Here is a 27,912-nt window from a genome sequence, read left to right as displayed (position 1 = left end):
AGGTGGGGTCAATTTACTCTCCCACTCCCCCTCACACACTCACAAACACTCAGCCTTTCTCTCTTCCAACCTCTCCCCCCCCCCTCTCTCCTCAACCACTCCTTATTCTCTAACTAGTCCATCTTTATTTCACTTATAGATGTACTAATGCAAAACAAGGCAATGGGGTCAAGAGTTAGGTGTATATTTTAACTTGGTGTCCCATGTTTATAAGTTCTGCTTTCTTAGCAAATGATTTTGAATTGTTGATACTATGTTTAAGAGCTTGCAACTTCTAATATGATTGGCCATTGAGAGATTTCAGATGGATCCCTATTTCCAATGTATGGAAACCTGAAAAGCACCTACCCCAAAGAGACATTTCAGACCCTGGTCAAAATGTTCACAAAATAAATTAGGTTTTAAAAATAAAGTTTTATTCACAGAAAACAAACTGTCATACAGTTGTTATTATCAATAGCAACCCCAAATGAAATCATTCAGCCAAATAAAATGAATAATCAAAGAAAAAAATAAGCAAGTAATGAATACAAAGGAAAGGTGACACGTATGCATCGATTTAGCCTCTTGATCTCTATGAAGAGTGTACCTAATTGAAATACAATTCACTTTCAGGGATAAAAAAATGTTTGAATTTTTAAATTGAACACAATTATAAAGTTCACCTACTTCTCTTATATCAAAGTCTTGAAACTATCATTTACAATGATATTGTACCTCTATTACTTAATTTGAAGCAGTTCTTACATTTTATAGACATTTTTTTTAAACAACCAAAGTAGAGGTCCAATTTTTGACATGATTCATCTCATTTGGAAAAAATAATGTATCATGCATCACATACATTTCATAAAATATACATGTAATTACATTTCAGAAGAAATTTTGGAGATAAAATGCCACTTCTGATCTCCATACGTGAAGTAACATGAACTCTAGCGAAAGTTCAAAAATAGCATGATTCCTGTATTGCAATATAAATATTCATGATTGCCCTTAAATCTCATCATACTTCATGCATGTTTGCATGCAAGATGGTCAAGAAACATCATGTTTTAAGCTTTTTAATTGTTCAAATCAATCATGAAGTTGAAATGAATAATACTTAAATGTTTAAATTATGTGAATGATTGTGTATTACATAATCAAATACATGTATGTCACACCACAATACAAGATTTCAGAGTAAATACATGTAGCTTAACAGCTGCAAAATAAACATTATGTCAAGGAAGTGGGGGAAAGTGCAAACATTACATACAGGCAAGCCAGAGTCCAAAGACAGGGATAATAACTTATCTGCAAATTTGTCCCTATGCATGATTAAGCGTTATATCAAATCAGAAGTTGATATTACCATTACCTCTGCATACGCAGCTAGTAGTCAAAATATGCATGTTTTGAAATTTAATAGACTACATAGATCTATCATCCAATATTCATTGCAGGTTGATAGTTTAAATTTTTTTTTAACCGAAATGTGATTACAAAATGAGCCATGACCCCGCAACCACTTGTACAATTTGCTTAAATTTCCATAGTTTGAGAGTGCATTAACGCCAATGCTGTACAGCATTTACAATGCCGCATCAGCCATCACCAACCGGTTACTCTTCCCACTTACATTACAATAAAAAAAAATCTCTGCATTATTTCTTTTATTACAAATTTTTTGTTCAAAAGCTAGTTGAAAACTTCTCCAGGATGTCACTGATGAGAGTGACAAGAAGGCCACCACCTATGTTTGTCTTTGACATAACAAGCATAAGTATATACCACCACATTTCCTCATCAAAAACTACAATATATTGGCAAAATGAATTGAGTGTGACCAGAATCATTTTTCGATGGTTGCGGGTGTATTTCCGAATCATCTATTGCAGCATCGTTTTGTCAGTCAGTTATTCAAACTTGACACCTTGAGCCAATGGAAGATCCTTGCTATAGTTCACAGTACTGTATAAGGAAGAAAAAGCCAAGAGTGTCAATGTCAATATGGGGAGCTCAGGAAGGGAGAAGGGGGCTAGGGGAAGGGAGAGAAAGTGAGAAAGAGAGGGAGAGAAAGACAGAGAGCAAACAATGTAAAGATATCAGGAGCCATTTATACATGATAAAAGAAGAGGGAAAAGAGGATGGCACAGAGAGATGGGGTGAAGGTGGATACAGCCGGTGGAAGGTGAGAAGAGGATTGGTGAAAAGGGAAGAGGTGAAAAAAGAAATAGAGAGTGGGTGAGAACACGAAAGAGAGGGCAGGGATTGATGATAGTAGGTGTAAAAAAACTCATGGGAGTCAATGTTTGTTGGAAATCAATGAAATTAAAGGTAAATCTATCACATTCAAATATCTTGGGACCACAGTAATCTGTTTGACTTGGATAAATTCTTGGATGGGTGGAAATAACACATGGTTGGCATAATCTGGTCTATAACAAAATACTTTGAGTGAGGTTATTTTTTTATTATTGGTCAACTTATGCAGACTTAACTTAGAGTATTTTAACTGACTTTCCTCATCCCCCATAAAAAAAATTCAGACATGAGGCTTGTAAACTCTCCCTAAGGATAAGGTTTACATTACATCATAATCTAAATAAAACTTCTGATGTTACTTCTGACTTTGATGCCCTACCTTTATAAACAGTTACAAAGTTCCACACACTTTGACGAAGTCACATCATATGCAGGCAAGTTACACAATAAGATAAAGTTGTTGAATTGCAAAGTGCGTGTTTTCTGAAGTATTTATAATCTAATTAAACAAGGTCACTAGTACATATATTTATCTACCTTCGCTAATGATTACAGCCATTTATACTGTGCTGCATATCAACATGTCTCTATAAGTTGCCATCAAGCAACTGAGTATTGGTTTTAAGATGATAAGGATATTAACCTGTTGAATTCTGTTTAAGTTCTCATAGCCTTTGAACATGGACTACCCAGTTCCAATAGGCAATGGGTTAATGCTGTTGACATGAGAATCATTCTAGTTTAGTGCATTCAAACTCCACATCTCCAACATTATCTGAATGAATTTTGTGTTCTTCATATATATGTTTTTCTTAATTAATATTAAAGATGTACTTTATACTTTGCTGACTTGGTAATACGATCAACCTTCAATTTTCGCACACAATAATAAAGCACAAACAATGTTCTGCCCCTTCCAACTCCCAAATACTGCACTTTAATTGAGATAAATGGAATAACAAATGGAATGCCTCTGGCCGTCTCACCAGCATCACGCGATTCAACATAGCAGCAGTGCTGACTTTGAAAACTACTATCACTCGCACAAGATGTTCAGTGATACTTGGTTACTCTTATTTCCATATTTTATGAACTAGACCAATACACTTACAGAGATAGGATGGTAATTCAACAAATAACCCCAATGTGGCCAAAATTCATTGACCTCACATGACCTTTGACCTTGATCATGTGACCTGAAACTTGCATAGGATATTCAGTGATACTTGATTACTCTTATGTCCAAGTTTCAAAAGTCAGATCAATAAACTTGCAAAGTTATCATGGTAATTCAAGAGATACCCCCATTATGGCCAAAGTTCATTGGCCTTTGACCTTGGTCATGTGACCTAAAATGCGCAAAGGATGTTCAGTGATACTTTATTACTCTTATGTCCAAGTTTTATGAACTAGACCAACATACTTTCAAAGCTATGATGGTAATTCAACAAATACCCCCAATTCGGCCAAAGTTCATTGACCCTAAATGACCTTTGACCTTTATCATGTGACCTGAAACTTGCACAGGATGTTCAGTGATACTTGATTACTATTATGTCCAAGTTTCATGAATCAGATCCAAAAACTTTTAAAGTTTTGATTGTAATTCAACAGATACCCTCAAATCTGCCAAAGTTCATTGACCCTAAATGACCTTTGACCTTGGTCATGTGACATGAAACTCTGAAAGGATGTTTAGTAATACTTTATTAACCTTATGGCCAAGTTTCATGAACTAGGTCCATATACTTTCTAAGTTATGATGTCATTTCAAAAACTTAACCTTAGGTTAAGATTTGATGTTGACGCCGCCACCGTCGGAAAAGCGGCGCCTATAGTCTCACTCTGCTATGCAGAGACAAAATAGACACTATAAAATCCTGAAATATATGTGACCTTTGACCTTGTGACCCCAAATACAGTAACTCGTGCAGATTGAATAGCAAAAATATATAAACATTTATCATCAGTTTCCATAAAAAAATCTTTTAATCAAACTATTATAATTGTCATGGCTTGTAAATGCAAACCATTGAAATGACATATTTAGTGAAACAGGCCATTGATCATTCACATTCAGTTCAATCAAAAGTGAAAAGAGTTGATACTACTATAAAGAATAGCATATTGTAATATGGTGCCAATCCCATAAATTGACTTCTGAATCAATACAGTTTGCTAGTATGAGTAGATAGTTGAAGGAGAAGAAGAATTAGAGGGTTAAGAGCCCTAACTAGTTATGTAACACTCACCATTAATCTCAACGGTAAATACATAAAAGTCACTCAAATAAATATGAAGGGGAGGGGTATATACCAGTGGACAAATCTGTGGCATGACTAATTAGGTGGACTTTGACCAACACAAGACTTTACAGGTGGGTATGTATTGACACTAAATTGGGAAATGTACATTGGGGCAATGTAAACATTCAAGTTCTCAAATATCTTGGGTCATCTAGCCATTAAATAGACATGTTTGTTCCTGTAATTTCAGTAAAGTTGGTATTCTTGCAATTAAATTGATATTTTCTTTGTGAAAAAATATAATGTAAGCAGTGTCACATGAAAAGGTTCTCTTCAGTTGCCCACATATTTCAAACTTACCTGGAACACAAGTTATAATTCAGAAACTGTGACTAACGAAATGTTGATAAAATATCCTTGTTCATATACATATTTCTGTTATTGTTTTTTGTCACTATCATTAGTAAAAATTCAAATTTTAAAATATTTGATAATCTAAAATCCTACATGTGAAAAAAAAACAATTCAGCTTCACAGTAATCATTGTCATATATCTTTAAATTTTCTTTCAGTATGACGATGACCTGAAGCTGATCATGTGTTTAAACAGTGATGATAAAGTTTGTTGAACTTACCAAGTAGATCTCCTCATATATTGTTTCCATGCATCACTACCGGACTCCCTACCACCACCTGTATGCTTCTCACCACCTGTACAAGGTAATACATAGCACTGGTATAAGATTCAGAGCTATAGACAGGCCATGGATACAGGAGAGGAAGGGGGGGGGGGCACCCCTCTCCCTCATGTATGTATAACAGTGCATTGTGCCTCCTCTTTTATGAGAAATACCCTCAACTGGTTTTAAGATATTACCTTTTTTTCGCCTCGCAGAAAATTAATTGGCCCTCTTTATACATGTACATATATATATATATTTACTAAATCCACCCCTGCATGAGATACCTACATGTACATGCAAATGGCTGTGATTAACTTTCCTATTTTCCTTTGTTTCTATCAAATATAACTAAATTTCAGTGATGTATATTATTCACAATGCAAATTGAATATGCTTTGAATATGTGTTGAAATATTGTGAGGTATTTTTTTTCAAAGAAAATAAATCAAAATGATCTGAAACACATAAAGCTGTAAATAAGATGGTTATATTACATAGGTTAGGTAGATTCAAATCAGTGATAGGCGAATACGCCATCTTGTGACCATAGCTGCGAGGATCACATTTGTTATATTCTGGGTTTTGACGTCACCTCAGTGAATTCTGCGTTGTATTGTCAATTGCGGCATTACATTCACTAAGGTGACGTCACTCGCTGCTTACAAGTTGCGTAATCAGGTAGTTTATTTCATGTACGCGCTAATGTTAATGCGACGATTGCATTAAGAACGCGCTTGATGTATTTTTTTTTTAATTATTATGAAGTAGATGGATCAGAGCTGTAGCAAGAATTTCAAGTTGGAGCCAGATGATCAATGCAATCTCTGATGGCGAATCTACATAGACTATATGATATTAAAGCAATATTGACTGGCCTCGGGGCGATACGACATATATCGCCCAAACTAGATTTATATCGCCCGAGTCGTAGACGAGGGTGATATCAGTTTAGTGAGGGCGATATATGTCCTTTCGCCCCCAGGCCAGTCAATATTGCTATTATTAACCAAATCAGACATCTAGAGCCAAATCGTTAAAATTTAGATATTTTAAATTTTTAGAATGAGAATCTAGTTTCTCATGTTGAGCAGACTGGGCTTCTGAACTTTACCATTGTGACGTAATTGAAATGACGCGTCCCTGGCCTAGGGACGCAGTATCCAGCGTTGTCTCAACTTCATTACCATTATGACGTATAGCACTGCGCGGTTCAAGGACGCGTACAAAACGCGTAGAATACCCGGATGTTAGAGCTGCCTTTTATTGCCCGCCACATTTCCACGCATTTTCTCATTGACTTTCTTGAGCGGGCAATAAATTGGGCCTGTGGATAAACAATTGGAATTTTATTGACCGGCCATTCGATCCCAGTGTTAAGCAGGCAACAATGTTTCAAAGTTGCCCTGCTCAGATGTCTGATACGGTTAATAATAAAAGATATTGCCTGGTCTATCGTTTTAATAAGTAACATTTCATTTTCAAGTCAACTCCGAAGCTATATGTTTCCCTCGGGAGAATATTTTTCCTCAGTGCTGCGTGCTTTGGGCAAAATATATCCCTTGGGAAAAATATAACTCTGTCAGGGAGTGGAAATGTTATATATTCAAACACTCTAGGTAGGCAATATCAGTATAATATTTAACATGTGACCATGCAAATATTGATTTGTTAACTTAAGCTAAAAAAATTGGTGTGTGAAAATTGTTTAACAGTTATTCACAGGGAACATTGTGGTTTGACAGCAAGCCACAAATGAATACCAAAATATGAAAAAATTGTGCAGCCCTAGACCAAAGCAGCCATGTTGAATAAACAAAATACAGGGATTGTCCATAGCTACTTGAACCAGAGTGGAATTACTGAGAATACCAACCATGAGTAATTACCCAAGAATGAAACACATAGCAATTAATATCCTACCGCAAAAAATTGTAATCGCTCATTAGTAGTAATTACATGCAAGACGTAGCATTCTGGGTGAAGTACTTCATAAAGACAGAAGCCTTAATCTCAATTACTATCAAAGGTGATTTATTTTACATGTCTCATCATAGTCTCATTCTCTCTACAAAATTCCAAATGACCTCACAAACTAATGACAAAAACATGTCAAAGTCATTCGTCTATAAAAAGAAGCAGAATATCAATTAGCAGAACCCACATGCATACCAAGAAAATCATTGAGGATGAAAATTTCTTCTTCCTCTCTTACATGTATGTTTAATTGTAAAAAAAAAAAATTCAAAATGAATAAATTCAATTAAATTCAAAATGGTTTATTAAAAATACTCTCTTTGCGGCATTGCAAAAATTTACATTTCAAACAAATCCTCAATAAAAAGGTGAAAAAACTTAGTACCATGAACAAATTTAAATATAGACATATACATGTACATGTATGTAACAAAGTATATCGTGAATAAATTAAAATCTACACTCATTGATCAACTAAGGAAAATATGCAAAATACATTTAAATATAGTAACCTAATGTGTTACCAAGATCATTTTGAATTTTCTCATATGTAAGAAATATGTCAAGAAAGTTCTTAACTGCAACAGCTTAAACAAAATTTATAACATACCAAATGCTCCTCCTATCTCTGCTCCACTTGTTGGAATGTTGACATTTACAATTCCGCAATCTGAGCCTTTTGGTCTATAGACATAAGAAAATTGAAATTTGTGACTTACGTAGTTCATGATAATCATAAATAACTTCTTGTGCATTTTGTAATACATAATAAGATGCAAAACTGAATGATGGAACAGATGCATTAGTTATTTGCAATGGGAGCACCTTGACAACCATTTGAAATACCTTCAAAGTAAATCAAACGACTGAACCTACAATGTACTAGTATGCAAAAACGTTCAAATAGATGAAAATCATCTCAATGTTGTTAAGTAAAAAATTCCCCAAAACCATTAAAAAAAGGTGTCATTTTACACATGAACATTTCAATAGCACATGATTCCAAAGCTTTAAATTGTCATAATTTCAGGGCAAGCCCACTTTTACATCTACATGTATAGACCTGATACAAATATATATACATGTACATTGTAGCACAGATGGGAAAATATTTAAAGTTCACATCAAATCTCTACAGCTAATGAGAGGGAAATCAAAGCCAATCAAATGGGTATCGATGACCATAGCTTTGATGGCTTTAGATAAAGCCCTGTGACTGAATATTCATTTCCAAATCTTTTTGACTTTAGAATATCAACTATTAACTTTAAGAATACTTTTGCCTCAAAATTTTATACTACATTTTTTCAAAAAATCTATTTATATTCTAAAAGTATTCATCTAATTGGGTAACAATGTATTTATAACGATATAATACTGCACTCTGTGACTATTGATCAAACAATACAGACTCCTGTGAAAGGCTTACATGTATATTTTATTTGGCAAGGTATTAAAAGCAGTTCTAATCAGTCAATCTCCCAGTAACACTCAAGACCATTCTACAAAATTCTTTTCAAATCAACATATGACATTATTTTTGTCCTGTTCCGACATGTAATTAGGCCTGCAAAGTTATAAACACAGCCCTTGAATACTTCAGGGTACAAACATGTATATAAAATGTTCTGAAATAACCTATAGAGGGCAGCATTCACATCACAATATGATGGGCATTGATTCCTAGAGTTTGTTGCAACCAATTATTCATTAAGACATGTATATTCACATCTAATATGAAAGTAAAAATTCAATAAAGAATTATCATTCATATCAGGATTTTTTTTTTTTTTTTAATTCTGAAAACTTAGATTTGAATGATACAGGTGTTGTATATTCTGAGACGATTCTCACGTGCGAAGTGAAATCGCAAATTTAAAAGCTTCAGCCAACTGTTTGTGTGGAAACTAGAAGTAGTTAGAAGTAGTTAGAAGTAGTTAAAAGTATATATCACCACAGTCAACTGAATATTTACCAAAGGATGGTGGGTTGGGATTAAGCTGACATTTTACACAATTTTATTGATCCAAAAACTTCTTAATGCTGCAGTCACATTTCCCTTTACTGTGAATCGAAAACGGTTGCTTTATTCATTTCATTAAAACTACCTATATGTAGCTGGTACAAAAAAAATGATAAAACGGCAATTTATAATAATAATAATAATAGAGGTATATTTACCCAGGGTAGCCACTTCAGTTCCGAAAACTGTTCTCTCAGCAGGCCCTGCTGTTATTATTACCCGGCTAAGCTAGGCTACCTATTCAGGTGCACACAGCTTTTTGAGGAATAACTTCCTGCCGGTACCCATTTACCTCACCTGGGTATAGTGCAGCACACTGAGGATGCCTCGCTGAAGGAAATTACGCCATGGCTGGGATTTGAACCCACGACCCTCTGTTTCAAAGTCCGAAGACTAATCCACTGGGCCACGACGCTCCATAGCATTTCCGACTCGCCCTACAGCCACCGTAGGGGAAACATGACTGCACTCTAACTATAAAACAAAATGACTTTAGGGATATTCTTCCTGCTCCTGTATACATGTACCTATTTAACAAAATGAGTATGCATCCCCCCCCCCCCCTCAATAACAATGACTATGCACTTACCCAAGCCAGTGGAAGATCTTTCCTAAATCTTTTGTGAAGAGACTGCTGGAGAGTCCTTGTTTGACCTCATTGTTCCATGACAAAGCTTCATCAAAACTCTAAACAAAAATGGAAAAACTTAATAAGTATAAAAATAAACGTGAACTACATGTACATGTATGATGATATACATAAAACAGGTATACATATCATGCATTTCAAATATAGAAAAAAAAATCTGTGCATGCTTAAATTTCTGCATTAGCAGTATAAAACCTCTTTCTTATTATTATCACACAATAATATTGATTCTAATGATAATTATTATCGTCACCGCCATCATAACCATTATCATCATTATCACTATCATAAACATTGTATTCCTAATCATCATCACCACCACCATTGCCACTATTGCACCACCACTACCACCATCATCACCACAATCATTATCACCACCATCACCATCCCAACCAATATCATTGTCACTATAATCACGGCTACCATCACTATCATCATCACAGGCCTTATAATCACTATCATTGTCATCAACATCATCATTACAACTTTGTTCATCACTAGCATCATAGTCATCAGCACCTCCACTACCATATCCATCCAAAGTTATGTTTTACCCTTACACTTCATACAATACAAAAAAGATTGTAGAAGTTTACCTTTGTTTTCAGGATATACAGAACAGGTGCGAACGATTCTCTTAGAATGATTTCAGAATCATGAGAAAGTCCAGTTACAATGGTTGGTTCTACATAGAATCCTGGTCTATCTATAATCTGAAAGAAGGCAAAGAATATTACAAATTTTACAATAAAGAACTACCGGTACTTCTAAGAATTCAAAATTGTTAGCAGTACATTTAATGTTAGACATAAGTGACATCTACATGCAGCTTCAACATATTGTAATCATCTACAGCCTACAGGTATACCCGAACAAAAATATAAAAAAAAATACAAGAGGTCATCTGCTCTAAATAACAATTAAAACATTCCACATTCATTGCATATTTTAAAAATTCTGAAATTTCTTGTGTTCTATTAATATACTGACAGAATGATGCCAACTACATGTAATTCTTAAAATCTGTGAGATAATATGTTCTACAGAAAAGACAATCTTCAATTCATCAAATGTTATTGTAAATAATCTTGTGATTACTAAGAAATCAAATTTGAAACAGCGATATCTTTTTTATTACACTGTATTACAATAGATTAAAAATAAAATCATGTGATAAAAAAATGATGTTGGTCTTCAACTATGAAACTGCCTTCATTCCCAATAAATAAGTACACTAGTGTATCAATTTTCACATCATGCAAATTGAATAAGCTTTCTTCCACAAGGTCACCTTCTAAATGTCAATTACATTCCTTCTTGTTTACAGTTTGAGAGAATGAAATCAACTCCTTGATAATGACATGTACATATCTCATCTCTGTTATTTACAAGCTTGGGTGTAAATTTCACATTACTCAAGAGTATATTTCATGTTGGTATGTCCTGTAATATACAATCTTTGAATTAGAGATGCACCTGTTGTGTGGCCTAGTTATTTCAATACTCACATGTACAGTGTGTGCACAATTATATATTGAATTATTCTCAATAATAACTACTCCGGAAATTGTTTGTTTTTTAATTATTATTGTTTGTGTGAACTTTTCTCATACAAATTAAGACCTTAAGATGTCCACAAACAGAAATGTTCATGAAAATATCAGACCAGGGTCCCGTAACACAAAGGTTAGCGATTAATCGTACGCTTGATTTTCATGATTGATTGTGTTTTGTAGTCAATGAAAGCAATTGTAGAAAAGTGTTTCTGCGATCATTGCTAAGCTTTGTGTTATGGGCCCCAGTAGTTATCAAAGTTAATTTTGATCACAGAATAAAGACAACAATCAAATGTATAATTGATTGTAGCTCCTATGTCATTGGCATTATTGGCGTTCTTTAAAAAGGAGTTGCATTCAACTACATACACCCAGAAATACATAGTGCCAAAAGAGACAAAACAATCTGGCACCAATACCAGATGCGTACAGCCAGCATTCAGAACCATAATGAGTACGTAAGTCAAAAATAATTGCTTTAGATGAGCTGAAAATAATAGTGTGCATGATTTTTTATTTCATTTCAATTTGATTTAAACGGCAATCCTTTGTGCAATATGCCATCATTTACCTTTCCTCCTACTTCCACTTGTCCTCCTTGCGCTACAGCATCTGAAACAGCATTCTTAAACACTTCCATGCCCTGTTTAGAATGCATGGGACCATATAATGTGTTGTCTGTAAGAATACAAAGAAAATGAAGTGTTCATACAACATTAAAATCTTGTTTTATATATCATTAATCATAATAATGTACTTCAAAGCACACAAAACTTAAGGTTCATTATTACCCTGGATGTATACAGTTATATCCTCCAAATGCACAGGCATTTTAAATAAGGAATGAATATTCTTGCTAGGTATATATTAATTCACCTAGGAAAAGGGAAGCACAATACGCATTGCTGAAGAAATAACGACATGGCCGGAAGTTGAAACCATAACCCTCTTTTCGAAAGGCAAGTGTCAGAACCATTTTTGGGGGAACAATATTAGAGGTCCAATGACTTTTTAACATAACAATGGGTTAAAAAGTATAACACCATATTCTGATGGCAATGGATCATACAATGTGTTAATGTATGGATAAGGAAAACATATCATTTTCTCACATTCTTTGGCTACTTCTTACAACCTACTGCCTAAATCTGCAACATTAGATAAGCTTTAACATTGCACTTAATGGAGAGTTTGTGGGGCTCTTTTTTTCATTTCCAGGGCTCTTTTGAACATTCTGAGTCCCCCCCCCCCCAGAGTTTTTATGCCCTCTTGTGGAAATGCACTTTCAATGCAAACGTGTATGAATCATCTAACCTCTGACAAATTATAAAAATCCCTATTAATCAACTTGATTTCGACTTGTATATTAATAATCATATTTCCATTCATAACACTGCATAAAACAAATCAACTAAATTCTTACCATCCAATGGATCTCCAATCCTTATTGTACCATAGGCCTTCTTTAGTCTGTTGACAACCTCATCATGGATGCTTTCATGAAGTATCTGATAGGAAATAACATTTTTTTTACTTATCAATAACAACTATTCATTCAGAGATAGCATTAAAAGTGAATAATATTATAGAAAAGGCCAAAGGTATCTGAATCTGTGATCAAATCTGATTTTACAAAAGTTACAAGACAGTAGTTCTAGCCAAAAAAAATGTGATACAATGAAAACATAAAGTTATCATCAAATCTGGTATTAAATGGGATTTGATGTTAGAAAAGACACCTTAAAACAATAGGGACCCTGTCCATTGCCCCTACTCATATCAACTCTCCCCAATAAGTAAAAAAACTTCCTGCAGGAGCATAAAAGTTATTATCATAGTAGTATTATTACCATAATACTGTAAATGCCAATAAGAGAAAATGAACATTTTAATAATTACTGATACAATAGCATCATATATAAATATTGCAATCTTTGACAGTATCTTCAAGGGAAACTAGCTATTAGAAAATCTAAAAAAAAAGAAATTCTATGCAACAAAAAAAGCACAGAGGAAGTAATCAAGGAATGGTTTAGGGAGATGTTGAAATAATAATTTCTATTTGAAATGAAAAAAAATCCTTTATTTAGGAAGCATCCCTGATAATCAATAAGAATTGGGGACTCAATAACACAATAGACAAGGCAATTAGAATTCATACGTACTTAGTAGGTACATGTGTAGCTAAAAACTTGAGTATGTTATCTCTTAAGGAATTACAACATGTAGGACTTGAGTAATGATGTAATGATGCTGCATTAATGTAGAATTCTTAGAGACTTACAATGAAATCATTCTTAAGCACTTTCTAGGAAAGTATAACCATACAATTTAAATCTATACAGAATTAGAAGGTAGCAATGGTGAGCAGGATTCCTGCAAAGATGGAGCTAAAAAGGTAACATGGATGGGGGGAGGAGGGGGTTTTACCAGTCTCCTCGTAGTGGTACATCTTTGTCCTGTTGTACCCACACTGGCAAAGAGAACAGCAGGTACAACCATATCAAGATCAGCATCATTCATCACTGGGAGAAAATAGAAAGGACAAAATAATTGCTGATTTGTTCACAAGGTAAAATGAAACTGATTTTGCTCTTTTTTGTGGTTCTGATTTTAAAACACTACAATGTTTATTCCTATGAATGTATCATTTTACATCGAGCTGTAATATTTAGCAGAGAGAGCCTGTAATCACATAGGGAAAATCATTGTAAGTATACTTAGTTTTACTGAACGATGCAGTTCTGGGAGACCAAATAGGTTTATTTATGTTTATTGCCAGTCTAAGACCCATATTACCCTATCTTTGACTTGGGTCAATACCTGTCTAGTAGAGCAATAATGTGGTATCACCATACAGGCAAGACAGCATTAAAGTCCTTACAATGGGCACTGAACCAGGAGTGCTCAATTAGTTTACTACTTTAGCTGATGCTGTACAATATGGTCAGCACTCTTTGCACTGAAATGTCTTGGAATGTAAACCAATCTTAAATGGTTTGAGACATGTCTAAGTTATAGGTCCCATAACATAAAGCCTAGTGATTGATCAAACAACTTGTTTTCACAAATTATTGCTGATAATGATCAATGTAAACTAATGTTGTTGTTTTTTTAGAGAAACATCAGTCCTATAGTTAACAACAAAGCTTACATGCTCATTGACTGCATTGTGTTTTCATGACTTACTGCAAACTGTTCTATCAGTGGTTGAGCTTACCAATTATTGCATTGTTTCCCCCAAGTTCAAGAAGAGACTTTCCAAATCTATCTTGCACCATGGTGCCAACTTTCTGCCCAACCTAGAATGAAAGATATCAAACATTCGTATACTCCAGCAACTAGGCATAGCAATAAAAAGAATCTGTTCAAATAAATAACAATAATTTTGAAGAAAGTGAATCAAGTCAATGCTATATTCACTCAGCCTTCATTTGACATAGTTTGAATTATAATTGGAAATAAATTTTATTAGAAAATAATCTTGGGACAAAAACGCTCTGCTAAACCTGTTCAGATCATATGTACTTGGTGTTAGCTTCCCAATATAGTCTAATCCCATTCTTCAAAGAGTTAAACAGATACGATTATAAATAAAGGACACTTTTCCCATTTTCCTTTTGGTCTTATTTCTACTTGGGCTATGCCAAATTTTGTCAATACCCAATTGGTCTAATGCCACTTAGTCTATGAAGTATCCTGAGCCTCTTTCATAAGAACTTATTAAAGTGGTAACTTTGCCAAAATTATAACATTCGTAGTAAAATGGCTCAAGAGCATATCAAATCAATGGATTCTATGATAAATATTGCAAAGCTGACATGATCATAAGTTCTTCATAGGCATGAGTACGATGGTGCAAGATTTTGCATGAGGTAAAAAAAGATACTCTATGGATGCTCTATTCGACAAGGCATTAGCCGAGTTGAATAGAGCGTCTCTTTCTCTTACCAAATGAAAAATCTCGCACCATTGCACGAATATGAATATTCGCTACTTGTGTTGTACAATGCCTCAGAATCTAGCAAAAGTTGGAAAAACAAGAGTTTTTCCCTGCAGTAATCAATGAAAAGGGAGCAAAAATTTGAATTCAACTTTACTGAGCACAATGAATTAAATCCTATTGTGACGTCACCTTCTAAAGCCGTGCAACAGTACATTTTGGATGGTACGTCATGTGTGCAACGGTAGCAATGTTTGACATTCAGCCTCCCATTTTCTCGCGTACAACTAGGTGTTGTACAAAATATGATATGCGCTAAACAAAAATTGTTTATAATCATCATTATACACATTGAATACTCACTGGAGTGCTTCCTGTGAAAGACAGAAGTGGAATTCTGGTATCCTTTGCCATCGCTTCACTGTCAGAATAGAACAAATGGTGCACATCGTGTGTCAAATTATGTTTTATGGAAAATGATCAAAACGGGTGAGGTACTGATTGACTTGCCCTGAATAAATATCATTGTATATTTCTGATAGGATGCATGTATACCATGATCATAATGATAACATTGTATTTTTTTCACTATCTTTTGCCTTTAAATCTATGATACATATGTACAAAGGTCAGTGATGAAAAACAGTTTTATGCTGATCTTTTGTACCTGAATAAATATGTTCTCATAAATAAATGAATAAAATATCAATGATACAATCATGAAGATAAATTAATACAGAACTTACGAATATTAACATTTATTATTATTTTACTTCTGTAGGTTATTGAAGTAATAAGAGAAAAGCCATACCCATTAAAAGTCAATAAATTCCTTTTGAAACCTAAGCCGGTGACATACAACATTCATTAGCACACATTTTATGTTAAAATTCATCTCTCTTGGGGAACTTTACTCACCCGATATCCCCTCCTCCACATAGCAGTGTTACAAGACCAGGGGGCATATGGTTGGCATCCATTACTGACTGAACAATCCTATCAAAAAATATTTTCAGATATAAAAAAGTTATTTCTAAACATAATATTGCTTGTAACTATAATACACAAGGGCTGGTTACATCCATCATCATAATCAGTGGATGATGATGATGATCCTAGAAAAATAACATCTATTATGCTTTCACACTACATTTCCTTAACCCCATACTATCCTTAACCCCATACTATCCTTAACCCCGCACTATCCTTAACCCCATACTATCTTTTTTACGATTCACGCTGTCTTTCTTAACCCCATACCATCTGCTTAGCCGGGTTTAACGCCTTAGCTCATGAATATTGATGATTTTACCATACAGAGAAGTATTAACGTGCAATTCGACTTCTGTGATTGGCTAATGCTTAGCCACACTTTCCTTAGCCCTGTTTCGTTTTCACACTGCATCTCTTAGCACCGCAATTGTGGTGCTAGCACCACAGTATGCCGGCTAACCCTGCTTTTATGCAGGGCCAGATAGTACCGTACTATTTACCGTGCTAGCCCACTTTGTAGTGTGAAAACGAAGTGGGCTAAGCTAAACCCCGGGAAATTAGTGGGGCTAAGACCCCCCCCCCTTAGCCCCACCAATTTCTGACAAAAAGTGCAGTGTGAAAACCATATATGAGAATTTCCATGAATATGAACATCAAACCCCCTATATACAGCACCTTCATGAATAAATTCTCTCAATTTTACATCACATAAGAAAAACTGTGATGACTTTAGCTGTTCCTTAAAAAGTGGAGTTAGAATGGAGGAAAGTAGATATACAAAAAGTTAATTTCATGGAACTGTCAACAAGCGAAAATGAATGACATAGAAACCCCAGATAACAATTCTCAAAACACAAATTGCTCTCTATATAATGCGCTTAAAATTATTGCAACATGAATTTTGGGGAAATATTTCCATGAAATTAAATCTTTTAGGTAAAGAGGCGTTTGCAAGATCTCAGGCTCCACTAGAAACATATCACTTCTCTGAGATCACATTTTACTACTTCTTAAGTTCTCTCTACACCTACATGTATGCTGATGAAATTCAATTCATATTTCATGGCTCAACTACATGTTTTGTATAATTCTCTGAGAAAATGATAAGGTGTATATTGAGAGTAAGCAAAGTGCAATTTGTGTTTACTGGTATTGTATTTATTGTATTTATTATGTTTAGAATACTTACTTTGTTGTTGCAATGTTTACAAGTGGTGTTGTTGGGGCTCCTTTCCTACAAAGTGGAAAAAATATAATGAAGGAAGATATAACTCAGAGACATTTCTAATTTCTCTCAATCAATACAAACAATGAAATTCATCACAAAATACAGATGATTGCGGTATCTTTAATGAAAAGTATCAATAACAACTTGCATTGCTTACAGTTATATTCCTCAAATACATGCTAAAACTCCAATCTATCAAACAAGTAATGCTTTAACAGTCATGGTCTTACCTATGAAAGTGTATTCATAAACCTGAGAGAAGAGACTATTACTATTAACTCTAGAATAGATTGTCATCTTTACTTGGAGGTTAATAAAATTAATTTCTTGGAAGGCAAAATGCTCAGACAATGAAAATACATTTTTCTCCCAATATGAATATATTATTGGGTATATGCATGTAGACATATAGCAGTGTGTCTCACTTAATAAAGGCAAAAATGAAGAGAGAGAGGGGAATGGCAACAACGAAATAGAGAAGAGGCTAAAAGAGTTCAGTTACAGACACAATCACAAAATGAATTCTAATAGAACCAAACAATGGTCACCTACAGTGTTTGGATGTGAGAAATAGAAATTATGTACAGTACCAAATAAGGCTGGTTAAATTTGTGTAAAGATTAACAATTGCTTAGTAATAAGTATGGCATTCTGTAAGATAACATCATAATATATTCAAAATGCAATTAATGTAAATGGTCTAAGCACAGGATTAAAAAAAAAGAAATTGATAAAAATCTGGGGTGGTATTCTGAGATCCATTTTATCTCAGATAAAATATTTTATCTCCGTTAAAATCAATGAGATAAAATACCCTTGAAACCTTTACGAATTGGTATTTTGGGAACAATTTTATCTTTATTTTATCTCTGTAAGACACACCTACGTTTTAATCAATATCCAGTTAGAAATGCGCTTTTATAGCTCTCTCGTGTCACTCAACCAATTAAAATCCATTCTGCCAGGAGGTGTGGCAAAGGGGCCAGATTGCGTCAATTTTTTTACTTCAAATACGTTTGCACTATACATGTACGCTTGCGGGTCTTTACAGATATTTCTTTTTAACAAAAAGGACAATACTCTCATCTTTATTCGAAGTCTCCATCGCATTTTTTAAAGCATCATTTCAAAGACAATGTTAGTCAAGACAAGTCTTATGAAATAATTTCTGATTGTACAGAATAAAGTTAAGGTGTTATTCTCAATAAATATATAATTTTTCTTCACTTTCATGTCAACATTTGGGGTTAATTCACCTAGAAATATTGGTGAAATCAATGTCGCAGAGATAAAATAGCCCCTACCCTCTTTTAAGTTTTTTTTTTCAAAATAACTTGGGCGCAAGCATATCATCCGTATTGCAATACCCAGATACGCGATGGTTATGTCTACGCAGGCACTGTTCTGTTGCGTATCATCTATAGTTACGCAAGATAAAATTTATACACAAGATAAAATTGTAAATTTTATCTCAGAGATAAAATGTCATCTCAGAATACCAAATTCATTTTAAGAGATAAAATATTTTCAGGATAAAATGACCTAAGAATACCACCCCTGGTATCATCTAGGCTACAATTCAGATTCATTTATTTCACATCTCTTTTAAATACACAAAAATACATTAATACAAATAAAATTCTTATACAACAGAACAGATATTGACAAATACCCTTGTGTGCATATCTTTGTTGGTCAATTTAACTACACTTTGCCTTCAAAGCCACAACCTTTTAAATAAGAGTTACTTTATTAATTTCCTTGTCATACTTACCACATGATAGAGTTTCCACAAACCAAGGCAAGAGATGCATTCCAACCAAAGACAGCATTTGGGAAATTGAAAGCTGTGATGATTCCTACAGGTCCTAAGGGATTCCACTGCTCAAGGAGTGCATGACCAGGCCCTGTGACGATAATGGCAAAAGATTTGTGAAAATCATTCTTACAATTATTCTTTCACCTAAAATAAGTACCCTTAGGAGGTTCCACTTCCAAGTGAATGAATGACCAGGCAAACATTATGGCAAAAATATCACAACATTTTAAGATAATTTTTCCTACACGGACATTGGCTTCCAATCAAATGGGCCAAGGTCCATCAGTAACTTAATCTTTAGAGACCCCTAAGCAAGATTCATACATGCATGACAAAGCAACTTATATTCAGTGTATGTTCCTACAACAATTGCTTTTGTCTACAGATCTCTATAAAGATAGAGATTTTATGTTAGGCTTGTGATTGGATTTTCTGTTCGGAATGTGGGATTGTAGTAAGGGTTAGTGTGAGATTTGGTTTAAAGATGTGGCTTAAAATGTACATTTTCCATTGGAGTAAGGTCACAAAGGCATATATATATAAAAGAACAATCTTGCATGACTTTTAAGAAGTAATTGACAAATTTATTGCATATTCCTCACTACTTGCATCCTTGATAAGAAAAACAAACAAAAATCATTTGCAGCCCGGAGACTGAATCACCGATTTTTTTTTTTAGATTGTTCTTTGGCCTGAAGTTGCAATCATAAAATAAAAAGTGGCCCATGATTTCCACATAATCATGATAATAAACCATAATTGATAATGTGACAATAGTAATTAGATAGAATGGGCAGTCAACCCATACCAAATATAGCCAGGGGCCGAAGCCACTTGCTCCTGGGACTGAAACAGGGTTCCCCCTTCACAGCCTGTATGGAAGCAAGCTAGGGTTGTCATCCCCAAAGGGAGCCTGGGAGCATCTTAAAACATGATTCTTACTTTCTGATGGGAAGACGTGTCCTGCTAACGTTCTGGAGAGACCAGTTGAGAAGTCCAACATGTCAATGAATTCTTGCACTTCACCCAATCCTTCTGATGCAATCTTTCCAACTTCTAAAGTTATCTACACAGTATACAGAAAAACACCATTTGCAAATGTTACTACCTGAGGGCAATTGGTTCATTACAACATTTGTTTGAATTTGAATCAAGTTTACATCAAATCTGTTTCACAAAATCAATATCAAATGCTTTATTTCTAAGGTACATTAACTATTGGCTAACCAAATGACAGGAATTCATGAGCTTAAAACAGCATCTTGGAACATGTTACTAATCAAGTATCAAGAAACAAGAGCTTTGTATCGAAACAACTGCTGTACCATTGAGCCATCATATCAACATTTGTTTCTAAATTAGGAGCTTCATGATAGCCTTAGCTTCACTATCCATATTTGAAGAGCGTTTAGGTGCCGGCCCCATTTAAAAAACAATCCATCCCTCTGATAGGATGTGAAAGGGATGTCCTGTGTACAGTAGACAATTTGTGTAAGAGAAGGGGGAATCTCGGTATAGTTGTCCAACTGCACACCCCCAATCAGTTATTGGGAGGAGAGACCCATGGGTACCAGTAATTTAGTTTAATCTTCACCTACCAGGCACAGGTGTAAATTTGATTAAAGATGCCATAAGCATTAACAAAATTATGAGCTGTCTTTAAGTTTTTGGAATGATGGGCCTTGATTTTGATCCATAGCACTTAGAAAATGAGAAAGGCTTAACTCTTTAATCATGAAACTGGAATGTACATGTATACCGGTATTGCACACACTTTACTTACCAAATTTCCTAAGAATTGTTTCTTCTCCCTCAGAGCCTCTCCAACCTGCCTAACAATCTCCCCTCGATTGGGTGCTGGTATCTGCAAGTGTACAAAAAGAAAATTAAAGTACAGAAATTCAAGGTGAAGAACATCACTCAGATAAGAGAAATTTTTCCCTCTCCACAATTTTCAGGATTAACTATAGGAAATAACTCTGATAAGTCTACATGTATCTATACACACAAATTGGCTACTTGCATTGTAGGTCAGGGAAGCAATGAATACGTCAAATTAGTCAAGGAAACTGTAATTCTTTGTCAATGTTTTACCCGAGTCAAATCATAAATTCCTCTACAAGTATCCAATCTAATCCAGAAGATATTTTATGACACTCTTACCTTGCAGGTACAAACCTTTGCACAACATCACTCCATATTCTCAACTACAATGGTAATACTCCTGGGGCTTTCCCTTTCCACCTAAACCCAGCTCTTCAGGTATGTGACAGAGTGAGGTTTTATTATACAATGCGTATCAATAAAAAGTTTACACGTTGAATAAGTCCTGGGAATTTAAACATGGGGATAATTTGTTCACATATGTTCTCAGTTTGGGTCTCATCTATAAAATGAAAGTATAAATTTTGACTGAATGTTACACTTCAGTGAGCTCTGTCCATTTTTGTAAAGCTCGCAGAAATTGTTTTCCACAGAAAGGCATGTTTTCACGCTGTGTCAAGGAAAAAGGGCGAAAACAAATGCTGTACATTTCTTATACATTTCTTTTGCATCTTTAGCCAATTTAAATAAACCAGATACATTTAAGCATTTGAATAATGAATACCGTATTTCAAATCTACTTACATCTGACCATATTTTGTAGGCGTCTTGTGACATCTGAATAGCTGTTTCATAGTCTTCCATTGAGGCCTGGACAGAATAAAATTGATAATTATTATAACATGAGAATGAGGAGAGAAGGAAAACAACATGAAGAGGGAGGGGAGAAGACAACATCAACAAAGCAAAGATTATTATGGTACTAAAGAATTGATTTTTTTTTCTTCAGGATTAGTATGTGTACTGTGGAAAACCTGGCAAAACATTGTCAAATTTTAAAGTCTTCTATATCCATTCTGCAAAGATGTGAACTTAAAGCTAAATGATAGTAGTTGCGGTAAAACACTAATTTTGTGAGAAAGTCTGTAAAACAAAGGTTAAGTATGACTATATCATCGTGGATCTAGATCTGGTGCAGTTACATAAACTGAACTTTGTGAAATCATAAAATCTAAGCTGAAATACAATCATACTGAAGATCGCCACACAGATAGGCACACGTGGGACAGTGTCTTATTATTGCTGGAATGAAGACCCGACGGAAGTGACCGAATCTGCGCTTTTTTGCTTATTTCTCAGCAGTTACACAATTTCTTCCAGAATCCTTTGGCACATATTTTTTATTCATACAATCAGACACTTGGGTGGTCATTATATTAGATTCTGTAAAAAGTCATTTTGAGATCGTTACCAGAACTGGAATTTTTCTTTAAATACAAGGGTATAGCAATCACAATTGTACATGCCATTAAAATTGAAGAAAAGCAATGTGGTAACAACTCATTAACCATTATTCATTACTTTACTAATTTTAACTTCCAAATGATAGGTAATTGTCTTGCCTTTCAGTTTTTACTGTTCTTTAGTTTTTACTCTTTGCACGCTGAATTAATTTTGGGGGGATAATAATGACAATTGTTTCCGTGCTATTTCATTCAGTTCAAGATATCCATATTGCACCATTGATAATTATTATCATTATATAGATGTCATCCAAGAACTGTTGCCTTTTATTTGCTTATCTAATTGAAGGTAGGGGAGAAAACTAATTATTACGATTGTTGAATTTGTACGAATGTGCAAAGTTGCAACATCAGTGCGCAAAGTTTTGTCATTGATCATGCATACAATTGGGAAACACTGACTTTTCAGTAGCGTGCACTCATTGATCAACCAACATCATAATTTTACAGTCAAGCATCACAAGTTATGTGTAAGACTATGCATAGTGGGCTCTTGCTCATCTCTAACATCTTTCTCAAACAGAAAATACTATCTGTCCCAATACAAACCCCTGGCAATATATCCCATAGTTCCCTGTTTCTGCCTTATGTCTCAAGAGTTTGCTGGTCTTAACCCTTTGTCCCTCAAGGAATCACAATGAAATTAACTAACCTGTCTGACTCTGGCTATGGCTTGTCCATTTGCAGGGCAGATGGATGATACAACCTGGAAATAAAAACAAAAATGATATATGTCAGCGATTAAATGAAAAATAAATGGAAAAAAAAATGTTAGAACACTGCCGAAAGAAACTTTAATACAAGAATGACATTTCTTCATGGGGGTCGTAAAGAGTCGTAAAGATTTCTTTTGGTTTGAACTCTTGCATAATTGTAAAAGAACAGAAAGTAGAGTCTACAGGTAAAATTGAATACCTGACCATTTTTTATCATCTAAAACTGATATCAAAATGTAGATTGATATTGATATTATCTTAATGCAAAGTATAATTATTTCACAATTCAACAGACGTTAAAGAGGCACATGGGGGGCACTTGATTTGAGTACTCATGAATTAATATCATAATCATAATAACCAATGTTTTAGAATCTCCAACAATATACTTGTGATCGCTAGAGGGTATTCATTTGTCTCGCAATCTACTATGGTCAACAAGGAAATTCGTGATCACTCTTGCAAAAAGTGTTCACTGGCTTTCTAGGAAATTCGTGATCACTGTCGCAAAAAGTGTTCACTAGCTTACAAGTTCACGAGCTTTCGAGTGCCGCTGCAACTCTTTATCAAGTGACGAAAATTGTCTGATATCGTACTCTATTTATACTAATCTCCAAGATCGTACGCACAAACGCGAGAACAATAGGTGGGCACTGATCCGTTGTGTGATTGGTCAGGAGTTATGCAAATAAGCCGGTGGTATATGCAAATACGCTGTGAGTCGGCAATATGCAAATGAGGCCAAAATTGGCGGGCTCGCTAGTTTCCCGTGGGCGAGGGTTGACTAGCTGAGCGGTCCCTCGATATTAATATAGTATTATACTTGTATTTTATTATTTACTAAATGTTGGTTGGCTGATAATGATTTTGGCAAATCCATCAAATTTTTACTTTTATTGCCTTCTTCTATAACAATCAGAAATAGTTTTCTTTATTGTGATTGGATTGGAAAGGAAGACGTTTAGGTTAATGGTACATGTAATCTTTTTCATTTTCTGGTATCCATGTGATGCTCTTACATGTAAATCCTACTCACCAGGTTTGTATGTTGTTTAGATATTTGTACGCCAAATAAAATAAGAATATAAATGCACTTTCACAACAACATTGACATGTAACAGTCAATGGGATACTACAATGACTGATGACCTTTGTTGTTGGCAATCTCACACTATATACTTAACTGCTTAATGTAATATGGCATACATGAAGAAAGAGTCACAGATTCACAAGACCAAAGTGCATGTGATTATTGCGCATACAACTTGTCTACCACTATAATAGGCCTACTCATCATTCTGGTGAAAAAAACTCTCATTTTTTTTCAGTAAGGTCTAATTTTTTATTTTTTTCAACATCACAGGCATCATTTGAATGTCCAAGACAAGTTTGTATAGGTTTATTTTTACTTGAATTCTCAAGACGACAAATAAGCAGGGATTGTTGTTTGTTTACATAAATGGAGAAGGACCTCCTGTGACAAAAGCATTAAGGCTCCGTTATAAAGAATACTTTTTAAATCACCAATTATGCACTACACTACCATGACTTAAAACATTTGGCCTTGAGCCCTTGACTTCTCTCCTGCATCATATGATAATTTGCTGCTTTTAATTTTCAGATCTTGTGCAACTTGTTGAAAAATAAACGTAGTACTAATATAATGAGTAACTTTATTACCAACCAGCTACCCAACAAGCAAAAACATGTAATGTGCCATTGACAAGAATTATTCACCATTTTGCCAAAGGGAATTTAAATAAAAGATCTACAACAAAAAGATGAAAAAGACATGTTTTTAAAGTCTGTTTACTCAAATAGCCCTAAAGAAGCTGATTTTTTTTGCAAATTTTCCAAATTTTCCCATAGAAAACACATGCTCTGCAATATAAGCTAATAGGTTTCAAGGCTTCAAGCTACACTGACTGCCTCCTTCACTCCTGAAGATTTTCGCAGTATTGTAGAACGGGGGACCGGCAGGTCACGAGGTGCAATACACTGGGTGAACACCCTACTCTTTGACAAATTTATTGGTTTTAACATGTTTGTGACTCTCCTATACACGGGACCAACATTTGCGTCCTTTCCGATGGACGGAGTGTTTTCCAACTGCATTCACACCCGCACTTAACACAGTGGTGAGCCACGCTAACACACAACGCTAGCATCATATTTTTGTTAGATATCTTCCGGCATGCTGCGGGACTCAAACCCACGTACGTTGAGATTTACGATCTTATCCGGAACAGGCTCTCTAACCGACTGAACTACGCTGCCTCCCTGTGAGCTACACTGCCTCCCTAATAAAACAAGATATTGATCATTTTTATAATTTTATTTATTGTTATATTATTTGGTATCATATGGTAGTTTTATGAATTTCAAGAAAAAAATTTGTTTAGTAATTTGTATGATTGAATTCAAGGAAAAGTGTTTGGTAATGAGATACATACAAGTAGTATAGCCTAGCCCTAGGACCTACACCTCCATATAATTCCATTTAATTTGGGGATCATTGAAAATATTACACCGTCTATACTCTATTCCTAAAAAACAAAGTTAGGCCTAACCTTGTTACGCCAGGTGAGACACACTGTACACTTATCTTAAAAAGTTTAAAACTAGTATAGATCCACTCTTTTATTCTACATTGCACAGCCACATTGCACAGCCAAGGAAATCATCAACTCAATAAAACAATGTTATTGTTTTAGTTAAGCTGCTTAAGCAACTATCTGGCAATTACAGTACAAATTGATACATTTACTGTACATTGCAATCATGGCAATAGATATCACAACTCGTATCACTTTGTTATCTCAGACCTTTATTTGCATTCATACATGCAGGGGAGCGATCACATATAATTCGTACGTGATAGGTCAAACCCCCGACACGCCTCCAACTAGCGTGCCTAGGCTAGGGTCTATGGAGTAGAAGCCATGTTTAATGGTACGATATCGCAGTTCATTTTACAAAATACAAAAAAGGTGGAAAGTGACAAAGAAATTAATGATCAATTTTAAAATTGTATATTTCATGTTCACAGAAGAAAATACGTTTATTTCACTCCAAAATCGAGAACAGAGATAAAAACAACGTGCAAAAGAAAAACCGTGCATCGAATTCGAAATGCTGCGGGCGACCAGCGCCAGCGGGACTAAGATTACAAACCTCTCCACGTCCACCCCATCGATCTCCGGTGAACGCTCCGTCATTGTCGGTTCCTAGCCCCAACTCTTTTAACCATCCATACTTTGGATCTTCAATGAGAAGACTGGAGCTAAATCTAGTCAAAAGGGGTCTTTTCAACTGCAAAGTTTGACGGCTAACACTCTTCAGTAGATGAACAGCCATATTTTTAGCGTAATTTCCTTCGAAACCGAGTTTCCCCTCCTATCACTACAGCCTTCGGGTCGGCGATCGTCAGAACCGTCAGTACATATATGCACTTACATATAAACGCAGAGATTGAGAATGTTGTTATTGGCGCCGGCTGGCGAGCGATCGCGTTTGCATCGCACGCACGATATCTCTCAACGTGGTTTTTTTTACTATTTGCTTATTCGATTGTTTATCCGTTTGTTTATATTTGTTGTTTTGTTTTCTTTTTATCTTTTGTTCTGTTTTTGTTTTATATTGAAGTTTGTTTAATTTAGTTTTTTTTTAATGAAATGATTATTCTTATCCATATTTATTCTTTGGTACTTGCCGCATCCATATCATATACTGAATTTTATTTTAACTATTGATATTTCTTGGGTATGTGCGTTTCAACAAGCCTTTTTATGGCTTTTTTGTGCATGCCCGATTTCCATTCATTATTTTGTTCATCTATATTTTTATAATTATGTGCCAACCATAATTTTATCATCACCACTATTTGTTTCAGTTCTGTTCTGTTGATACCTTTGCTTTGTTTTATGTTAAACAGATATTATTTTTACTTTGTGTATATATACTTTTGTTCTCATTTTGTTCTTTTTAATGAATTTGGAAATAAATGCTGAATTGAAAAAAAAAACATTAACTCGCAGTGAAAATAATTTGTGAAAGTTAATCTCCACTCTTTTTTCTCTCCTGCATCCGAGTTCCTCTGAATCCCCTCTCCGAATCTATTTCTTTCTTTAATCTTTTTTCTTTATACCTCGTTCTTTCTTCCTTTATCAATTGCTTTCGTTTTTTCATGGATTCCCTCTTTTTCATTTTTTTCTTTTCAAATAGCCAATTTAGACATTTTGGCCTGGCATTTTGGTTATTCATGGGTTACCAGTATTGCTTTACAACATATTCCTCCCATTCACCCTTATTTCTATGCCCCACAGAAGAAGGTATACTTGAATCGGTAATCATCAAGTAAGTTGATCATAATGACTGGGATATTTCAAAGGCATGAACAAATGATATATAAACTATAAAAATATCTAAAAATGCATTTTAATAAAAAAAAAGCCTTCCGTTTCTTCTTTTGGTAAAAGCCTTTCT

The 27,912-nt window shown here is 34.7% G+C and overlaps 1 protein-coding gene across 1 annotated transcript; it reads right to left on the bottom strand.

Moving 5' to 3' along the window:
* Nucleotides 1-394: 394 nt before the first annotated feature.
* On the bottom strand, nucleotides 395-26,882 carry LOC121416086 (alpha-aminoadipic semialdehyde dehydrogenase-like). The gene is made up of 18 exons (XM_041609542.1): nucleotides 26,602-26,882; nucleotides 23,364-23,417; nucleotides 21,993-22,058; nucleotides 21,148-21,228; nucleotides 20,307-20,430; nucleotides 19,320-19,452; nucleotides 17,507-17,551; nucleotides 16,243-16,320; nucleotides 15,688-15,745; nucleotides 14,602-14,683; nucleotides 13,812-13,906; nucleotides 12,805-12,889; nucleotides 11,953-12,059; nucleotides 10,422-10,538; nucleotides 9,766-9,863; nucleotides 7,764-7,837; nucleotides 5,132-5,207; nucleotides 395-1,956 (listed from the first exon to the last, which is right to left on the bottom strand). Exons 1-18 carry the CDS (start codon nucleotides 26,782-26,784, stop codon nucleotides 1,902-1,904), a joined length of 1,611 nt encoding a protein of 536 aa, XP_041465476.1. The 5' UTR covers nucleotides 26,785-26,882; the 3' UTR covers nucleotides 395-1,901.
* Nucleotides 26,883-27,912: the final 1,030 nt, after the last annotated feature.

Source organism: Lytechinus variegatus, chromosome 5 (assembly GCF_018143015.1).
Source record: "Lytechinus variegatus isolate NC3 chromosome 5, Lvar_3.0, whole genome shotgun sequence".
NCBI classification, from domain to species: Eukaryota; Metazoa; Echinodermata; class Echinoidea; order Temnopleuroida; family Toxopneustidae; genus Lytechinus; species Lytechinus variegatus.
This window is presented reverse-complemented; position numbering and strand designations above follow the sequence as displayed.

Excerpts from the sequence above, each read along its gene's own strand:
- LOC121416086 (XM_041609542.1), bottom strand. The coding sequence starts at position 26,784 with ATGGCTGTTCATCTACTGAAGAGTGTTAGCCGTCAAACTTTGCAGTTG. Across the intron at positions 15,746-16,242 it reads TGTGGAGGAGGGGATATCGG|TGAAGCGATGGCAAAGGATA; the intron begins GTGAGTAAAGTT and ends CTATTCTGACAG. Across the intron at positions 9,864-10,421 it reads TGTATATCCTGAAAACAAAG|AGTTTTGATGAAGCTTTGTC; the intron begins GTAAACTTCTAC and ends ATTTTTGTTTAG.